General features: G+C 41.6%; 2 protein-coding genes across 3 annotated transcripts; one reads left to right on the top strand and one right to left on the bottom strand.

The window, feature by feature from the left end:
* Nucleotides 1-931: 931 nt before the first annotated feature.
* On the bottom strand, nucleotides 932-3,008 carry LOC112286016 (uncharacterized). Its single transcript, XM_024527508.3, has 4 exons — nucleotides 2,340-3,008; nucleotides 2,042-2,233; nucleotides 1,708-1,928; nucleotides 932-1,558 (listed from the first exon to the last, which is right to left on the bottom strand). Exons 1-4 carry the CDS (start codon nucleotides 3,006-3,008, stop codon nucleotides 1,312-1,314), a joined length of 1,329 nt encoding a protein of 442 aa, XP_024383276.1. The 3' UTR covers nucleotides 932-1,311.
* LOC112286022 (12-oxophytodienoate reductase 2) lies at nucleotides 2,996-7,636 on the top strand. 2 transcript variants are annotated; one of them, XM_073535926.2, is made up of 7 exons: nucleotides 2,996-3,133; nucleotides 4,379-4,964; nucleotides 5,576-5,716; nucleotides 5,972-6,102; nucleotides 6,327-6,389; nucleotides 6,545-6,656; nucleotides 6,814-7,636. In XM_073535926.2, exons 2-7 carry the CDS (start codon nucleotides 4,834-4,836, stop codon nucleotides 7,292-7,294), a joined length of 1,059 nt encoding a protein of 352 aa, XP_073392027.1. In that variant the 5' UTR covers nucleotides 2,996-3,133; nucleotides 4,379-4,833; the 3' UTR covers nucleotides 7,295-7,636. The 2 variants fall into 2 exon arrangements, with proteins under 2 accessions (XP_073392027.1, XP_024383289.1); XM_024527521.3 differs by lacking the exon at nucleotides 2,996-3,133 and adding an exon at nucleotides 3,934-4,073.
* The last annotated feature ends 838 nt before the right edge of the window (nucleotides 7,637-8,474 follow it).

The raw sequence follows: 8,474 nt of genomic DNA, 5'->3' as shown, positions 1-8,474 counted from the left end.
AATATTCTTTAAATAGAGAAAAATCAACATAAAATAGTAACCATTAAAATTAATCAAGTTTTATGTACTTTAAAGTTTTTAAAAACACAATTTAATTAAAGTGGAATTTAACACTTAATCTAGCCTTCAAAATATTAGCAGTAGATTTTATTTTGTATCACATTCTAAAAAAAATATGAAGATGTATATATATTTTTGAAAAGTGCATTCTTATAAGAAAAAACAAAAAAAACAAAAACTTGCATTAACTTACATGTTTTTATTGTTATACATGTATTTTTGATAATATATATATATATATAATTGAAAATAAAAAAAAACTTGAACTAAAACAGAAACTATCACTTTTGATTTCGAATGTCTATCATTTTATAGTATCTTTTTGTGAAAGAAAAATCCAAAATATTATTTTTTAATATTTTTTGTAATAAATTAAAAAATAGAATAGATATTTTAAATTCTATCTCAAGTTGGAATTATTATTATTTTAAATTAAATATATAAATATCAGCATATCTGATATTAAGTTAAATTAAATCATATAGTATCTAAATAATTATTTTACATTAATTTGAGCTGAATTTTTTATAATGATGTCTGTTGGATCTCTATGAATTTATAATTTTTGTATAGTAACAATGTATTTTGATCTATCATATTTACAATTTTTTCCGAAAGAAATATTAATTTAATTCAATAGTAAATGCAGTTCAACTATTTTGAAATATTAATATCAAAATTATTATATTTTTTTGATAACTCATACTTGGAGATCATATATATATACATATGCATACATACAATCTTTACATTGTTTTAAAAAACTCAAATTAAGATACCAACACATAAGAGTAAATAGACATATATTTATGAAAATCAATACCTAAAATCAAAATAAAAATTTATAAGTTTTTCAGGCCATTGTTTACTCTTTTCTTGAGAAAGGACCTTTATTATTTATTTTTATTTTTTTTGTCAAAAGGATATGTAATGTATAAGGCATCAACTGCATAAAAAATCTTCCATCAGTTGACAAGCTTGTTTTCAAAGCAACTATACCCAAGTCAACAATGTGGCCAAATTGAAGCATATCAAATCCAAACTAAGAAGCAATGTAAAACTTAAAAGCACATTTAATAGTGGACTTAGAAGATCCTATAATAAGGAAAGTCACGTCAGTGGAGAAAAATTCCCAAGTAAAAATTGTCTATAGGGGAAAGGGAAAGGTCATTAAACCGAACACTCTCTCAATTCATTTTAATTTTTTTTTTAAATCTAATAACAGCGAGTGCAAAAGCGAGAGAGCGTGAGCTAGCACGGGTATGGGGCGGAGAGCGTGGCGAAGGGGCCGAACGGGTGCGCCAGAGAAAGGGCGCCCTTGGAGGCGTTGAGGGGGATGACCCCTTCGCCCCCCCGGGCGTCGGGCGGGGGGCCGATGTCTTGCGGCCATGGCGGCAAATCGCGGCATGGCGGCAGCTTGCGCCAGCTGAGGATGTCGTAGGGGCGGGCCCCGCTCATTCGTTCCTGGATGTACAGTCCCCGCTTCGCTAGCATGTACCTGCGCAATTGCACGCTCGGTATCAAGCCCCGTTCTACGCACGGTATCAGTCCCCATTGCCCTTGCTCGCACTCTCACCGTGTGTGTGTGTGCATGTGTAGCTGCGTGTTGTGTGATTCTTCTATAGCTATGAGTTGAAGGATGCTTACTGGGCTTTCATCTTCTCGGCGTTCACTCGCTTTTCTTCGTACTCATCGGTGGGCGCGTGCGTGAAGATGTCGTACTTCACCCCGGATTGATTGTTGCGGAAGCCCGGGTACAGCTTCACGTTTTTGTCGTAGTCGAGGAACGCCTGCCATCGGTCGTCCCTGTCCCTTTGGAGCTCGCCCTTGCGGAACTCCTCCTCGTTCCCCATGAATTCTAGAAGCCTCTGCCACTCAGGCGTGCAGCGTCAGACGTCGACAACATGCCGTACATGGGATCTTGGAGAAAATCGGGTAGCATCGGGAGGGGGGTTGTGTTAGGTGGGCTCTGGAAACTCACTTTGTATCTGTCTTTTTCTACTTGCATTTCTCGTTTGAGAACGTTTGAAACGTCCGTCCTCCAAAACTCCTTCCGCTTGGGATCTAGGTACGAGGTGCACGCCTTGTGCTCCGGCTCAATCAGCTCCTTGTACGCCGGGTGACGGACGAAACTGAAATTTCGTCTTTGTAGCCTCTTTTTCGCGAGTTTGTCCTGTGATTGAATCAGAGAAAGCCGAGCTCTCATCAGTAGCGAATGTTGCAAGTGCTCAAGTGTAGGTTTATTTAGTTGATAATGTCTCCAGTTGTTGAGGACTAACATGCTTTCCTTCGAAGTGATGTTTTTGAGCCCATGTCGGGGGTATGTTGTCCAGGTAGCCGTATTTGGTAACAGGACCCCACGCGTTGTAAGGATACGTGAGGCCGGTTGTCACGCTGGTTTGAGCCCCGATCATGTCATCCTTCGAGGCTGGGAAAACTGGGGTGATGACGTCTGGCGGAACAAACGAGGGCGTCTTCGGAGAGCGGACAGGGGATTTCGGAGACTTCGGAGTTCGGGGCCTAGCTCCAGCAGGTGAATTCGGTGATTTTGGAGTAGCATCTGGAACAAGGCTGGGGCCGCCGCCGCCGCGAAGTCTATCAGGTGATTTGGCTTTTCCAGCTGCAGAAAATGCAGGGCCGCGAAATTGATGAGGTGATTTGGGAGTGTCAGCTTGAGAAGGTGCCCTTGAAGGACCATCACGGCGGGGTCGTTCAGTTGGTTTCGGCGAGCGGTTCTGCAGCTTTGGAGGGCCGCCGCCGGTGTGTCGTCGATCCTGTGACAACGAATCCCCTCCTCCCGGTGGCGAATGTGGACGAGATTGTTCTGCAGGAGGTTTTGATATTGGATTTTGCGATTTCACTTGGATTTTCGGAAGTGGTGGAAGTGGGGTGCCTCGATTGGAGACTCTAAATGAAGACCCCTCACTGTGCTTTGCAAGGCCCTCCATCAACCTGTAACCTCACTAATAGGATCTAATACGGTCTTCCCAAGGGAAGCTGAACGGGATGTAATCGGCGCCATCTCTGTAGATGCATGCTGATTTCGAACGAAATGAGATCATAGTGGATGAAGGTACCAGCATCTGAAGGGCTTTAGAATCCGACTCTAGGGTAGCATTGTCGTCCTTCAAGCATTCTGTGAAAATTTCTGTAAAATGCAATGGAAACATCGCCGACACTCACACTTGTTCCTAGGTTATCTGATCATTCAACGAATAATCAAATAACCTAAGATCAGGCCAACCGCATTGCTGAACCACAGTCAGCAAATCGCATGATAGTTATCGTTAGGAAGCTCATGACACGCAAAAGTTAGCCCAGAAAACCTAATCGGAAGGGTCCAACTTTTCAATGATAAAGCCATTACGAGGGTCGAAAGGCAATGACCATTGCAGCAGGCCTTTCCTGAGGCTGACATGATTTCTAGGGTCGGAGGAGATAGTGAGAGAAGTCGACCGCAACCGCTGTTTTCAGCAGTTACAACCTCCTCAATGTCAGCTGAATGTTCAGCGGAACATCTCTAAAGACCATAGCCATGCAGGACTCCCTCACAATCCATGATGCGCACTAAGTAAACCTCGGGAACAGTTCTGCGGAGATTCATTTGACTACTTCGTCGGTCATCGGTCATGTGTGAATGCGGTATGCGTCAGAGGACGTAGAATTAGGTTTTCTGTATCACTGGTAGATGCCAATTCCACTTGACGACCCACATTCCAGAAGAATTGCGGTCGGGCACGCTCTTGAAATCGCTGTTAGAAATCTACTTGGATGCCAGTGTTGTCAGTGCATGTTATAGATGTGTGTGGACGGCATTTGCGTGCTGATTCCTCAGACTAGTAAGTCCATCGGATACCCAACAGACGAAGAGACAACAGACTATGGGGCTAATCGAGACCTCTTTATAACACCTTCACCGCATCAACTTCACACTTAAAATTATAGCAATCTACCGAATTACACACTTTCGAAGACTATCATCAGCCAATGGCACAGCCTTCGAGTGAGGATTGGTACGTAGCGGTTACACTTCCAATCTTGCTAAAGAAGATTAAAGAATTCAACGAAAAAGTCTCATTCATCCAGTGGGTCTCAGGGAGCGGTGGAACAACGGATTCCGAACGGAACAGTCGTAAGCAAACTTGCGCTGGAATGGTGCAGCTGCAATGGTGTCACACTGGAGACCACTAGTGGCGTGGTGGTGCTGATGCGCCGCAGTTTCCTGTGGATGCGACGAAATGTGGGCTACTTTGCCTGGTGCGTTGGTGGGGGTGAATATTGATGATGAAGGTTGACAGGATGTGCTGGGTGTCGGCAGGGGTTCGAACGCGACGCTCGTACTCAGCGTGATGTGGAGGAAGGGGGTTGTGCGTGGCGTGTGCACAACGGGCCATTCTATCTGTGCAAGAGGTGGCAACCCCCTGAATTTTGGGACCCACCTGAAAACATGGCGTAATGCGTCTTGTTCTGCCTCGAGGAAGGGAAAGTCACCAGCGCCGTGTCGGATCGGGAGGAATACAAGGATTTAGCAGGGAGCACTGTTTAGGTGAATAGGTTGTAGATTGTTTCCGCCGCTCAGAGTTACACATTTTCGGACGACCGTGTTTGGCAGGGACAGGGTCAATAGAGGACAGGCCGTGTTTTTCGGAGTTTATGAGTTGTTCATTTCAGAGTTTTTAGTTTGGAAGGCAGCGTGTGCCGTGAGGGCGGGTTGGATTTTTTCTTGCACAGAACTTAGTTGCTGAGACATTGAGTTCAGTTCTTTGAGTCGACATGGGGCTTGAATCGTGGATGTTGGTTGAGGACCAAGGAGCGAAGCTGAGTCCGGATTCCGACATTAAATTGAACCAGGAGCAAGCTCTCCTCACGCCGTATCAGCTAGGACCCTTTGCGCTCTCCCACAGGTATTCCCAATGAAGCTTCTTCGGCATGGTGCTGTAGAAACTAGTGCCGCTGTCTCTTTGGACTTCTCAATTATTTTGGAGATACTTGAGAAGTCCAGTTGCTTACGCTTTTTCTCGTTTTCTTTCATTTCCTGTCGTTTCCAAATGGCGTCCCAAGTGTGTGAGCCTTCTTTCTTTCTTACTTCAGAATATCACTATAGTTTCCTTCGCTTTAATGTAAGCGCGGCCGATTCTGTAGTGCTGGACACTGATGTCGTACATCTAGTTTGGGCAAGTGTACAGTTGCATTAAATACAGAGTATAGTTCCTATTTTTTTTTTTTTTTTTTTTTTTTTTCTTTCTATTGTGTTGATAGAGTATGAAAAGTTGCGTTCAGCAGCACAGAACATGTCTGCCACAGACAAGCGAGAGAAATGTGAATGCAAGTAGTATTCATGCACTAGCTTAAGTTCTGAAGCCAAACATTTTAGAACACGCTGGAGAATTATGATCCGTAGGTTCTACGATTATGTGAAATTTCCTTTCTTGTCCATCTATTGACAACTTTGTGTTTGTATCTTTAAATAATTTTATCAATGTCTTACTTATGCCCCTGTATTGAGGAATTGCAGGATAGTTCATGCTCCAATGACAAGGTGTAGGTGTGATGGTGGCGTTCCTCATCCTGCAACCCTTCTGTACTATGCTCAACGTGCCTCTTCCGGCGGACTTCTTATTGGTGAAGCCACGCAGGTCATGGCTTCAGAATCAGAGTAGGCCTTTCATCTCTTAACCTCACCATGGTTCTGATTGTCGTCGAAATTTTAAGTGAAGGCTATCTCTCAACAACCTTGGTATTTATGCCACATAAAATTAGATAACATTTCACACATGCACATTTGTCCTTCTCCGTCTGGTTTCGACAACTGACTTGTTTTCTTGTATCATTTCAAGTTATCATTCCGATTACTCATTGACACTGAAGGTTCAAGATCCAAGTTATTAAAGGAAAATTTCCTTGCTCGTAGGTATCCAGATGTTCCTGGAATTTATACGCAAGAGCAAGTTGATGCCTGGAGACCTGTTGTTAAAGCTGTCCATGATAAGAACGCCATCTTCTTTTCGCAACTTTGGCACTCAGGACGAAGCAAGCTCTCTGGCACGTGATTTTGAACCAGTCGTATTGTCAGTTTTATAGGGGCTCGCTCTGACATTCTGTAGATGCAATGTAGATTTCTTATACAACTCTTCGTTGTGTGAGTATTGTTGAAAAAGTTAGCCTTGAGTAGTATGTAGAAGCACTAAATACTTTTCACCAAGCTTTTTGGATTTGATAGTTAGACTGGTTTATTTAGTTCCTGACTTTTGAGTTCCCTGTTACAGGCTGTGAACAGCGGATTTTGGTGCAGAAATTCCGTTGTGCTGCACGCAATTCAATCATGGCAGGTAAATGAATTCCTGTTCCGCAACTTTTGATCTTGTCTTCTATATTCTGTGTGGGCGTATTGTATAAGAGTTTTAATAATCCTTGGTGTATATAAACAAGGGCAAGCAGTGTCTTGGTTCATACACTTGCTCACGTATGGCTCTTGGTGGGGCAGGTTTTGATGGGGTAGAAATTCATGGTGCTCATGGTTATTTGGTGGGTCATGAGCTAGTCAGAGAACATGGAGAGTCAGGACTTGAGAGTAGTGTACAGCAAAATGCATGCAGGTTTGTACACACATTCACATCCATTGTAAAAGACCAAGTTTCTAAACATATCATTCATTCCTCTTGCCAGTACATGTTTGAAAATTGCGTAGACCACATTTTACTGGTCTATGATAAGTTGTTTAACATTCAAACTAAATATTGGTGGTTCTGGCAGGGACGCATTGGAGATTGTTGGGGCCGTTGTTGAAGAGATTGGAGCTTCTCGTGTTGGTTTCAGGTTTTCTCCTTATACTGAGTATGAAGAAGCTAAAACTTCTGATCAAATAGAGCTCGGAGTTTTTCTGGCGAAAGCGTTGAACAAGTACAACATCCTTTACATCCATGTTCTGGAAAGTAGAAGCACAACTGTAGCTCATGATAAGAATGCGACCATGGAACCTTTTCGTAACAATTTTAAGGGAAGTCTTGTCACTGCCGGAGGGTATACAAGAGAAGAAGGCAATGCAGCAATCGCATGTGGGAGAGCAGACCTGATTGCATATGGCAGACTATTCTTATCGAATCCTGATTTGCCCAAGCGTTTTGAATTGAAGGCGCCTCTCAATAGTTATGACCGTGGCACTTTTTACAATAACAGCAAGGTAAAAGGATACACAGACTATCCTACTCTTGAGGAGTTAAACTTGAAGATTTGAAGAGACTTTAAATACATTGTTCTTCTCCGAACCAGCTTCACCTTACATCTGCTAGAGGGCGCAGCAATTAGTGATTGCACTCTGTTAAGCAGATATCATCTGCACTTCTGTGTAGAGTCCTTGGAAATGTCAGAGCTATGCTTTGGCAGAACAATGGGGCAGAACTGACGTGGAAATCACAACTAGTTTGGCTTAAGACATTTTTCCTTCGGTACACATTCCTTCATTGACTTCGCATTAGTAATACCTGCAAGGTAAAAATATTGCTGAATTGAATGTACAGTGTGCATGCTTACATGCCCATTTCCTCCCAATATCATTGTTGATTTTGAATCTATACAAGCAATTGAACAAGATATAAGTATGTTACTGCGATTCAGTTACTGCGATGTAGTTACATTTAAATGTCTTCAATCCCTCGAATATTAAACACGTTTTCTCTTCAAATTAAGCATAAATACATGTAGGTATATGTAGGGAATTGTTAAATGAACCCACTTTTGTTGAATTGTTGAGTCAAATTGGGCACACATTTCTTTGATCCGTTCCATTAAATGCCCCCCACTCGGAGCACATAGATTCGTAAGCACGTGATGGGTCCATTTAGTAAAAGGGTGGTTCAAATTAACAATTTTTTATACATGTATATTGTATCAATCAAGATTACATCAAATCAAGCTCCATTCATGTAAAAAAAGTATTATTATCATTTTTTATATTGAATTTTATTGGTATCCTAGATTTGTTATTTAATTCGATTTTTCTTAATGCTATAACTATTTATTTATTCATTTATTTATTTATTTTTTAATGCTGTATCTATTAATGCTATAACTATTGCTATAACTGTTGTTACACATTTTTCACATAATCACGCCGTTTTTTTCACGTGATCTGAGCTTCATCTTTGTTTTTATCATTTTCCAAAAAAAATGATCAACAATGATCAAAATAAAAAAATCGACTGTTCTTTGTCTTGTATGGCTATGAAGATGCCACATTTTATGTCATTTCATTTTTGTTTTCGTTTTATCAACTTATATCTTAATAGTGGATTCTATGGCCTACTTCCTTGTATCACCATAAAATCCAACAACCATTTGTTATTACACACAACCATCAGCTCCGTGCACACGTATCAATCATGGATGACATCAACTCTGTCCAAGTGTTCTTATCC

The sequence above is a fragment of the Physcomitrium patens genome, chromosome 1, assembly GCF_059467195.1.
Source record: "Physcomitrium patens ecotype Gransden chromosome 1, ASM5946719v1, whole genome shotgun sequence".
Lineage (NCBI taxonomy): Eukaryota > Viridiplantae > Streptophyta > Bryopsida > Funariales > Funariaceae > Physcomitrium > Physcomitrium patens.
Note: the sequence above shows the minus strand (reverse complement) of the source record. Positions and strands in the feature narration are given on the sequence as shown.

Coding starts and splice junctions, on each gene's coding strand:
- LOC112286016 (XM_024527508.3), bottom strand. CDS start 3,008: ATGGAGGGCCTTGCAAAGCACAGTGAGGGGTCTTCATTTAGAGTCTCC. Junction 2,234..2,339: donor ATCACTTCGAAGGAAAGCAT/GTTAGTCCTCAA, acceptor ATTCAATCACAG/GACAAACTCGCGAAAAAGAG. Junction 1,559..1,707: donor GCCGAGAAGATGAAAGCCCA/GTAAGCATCCTT, acceptor GCAATTGCGCAG/GTACATGCTAGCGAAGCGGG.
- LOC112286022 (XM_073535926.2), top strand. CDS start 4,834: ATGGGGCTTGAATCGTGGATGTTGGTTGAGGACCAAGGAGCGAAGCTG. Junction 4,965..5,575: donor CCCTTTGCGCTCTCCCACAG/GTATTCCCAATG, acceptor GAGGAATTGCAG/GATAGTTCATGCTCCAATGA. Junction 6,657..6,813: donor GTACAGCAAAATGCATGCAG/GTTTGTACACAC, acceptor TGGTTCTGGCAG/GGACGCATTGGAGATTGTTG.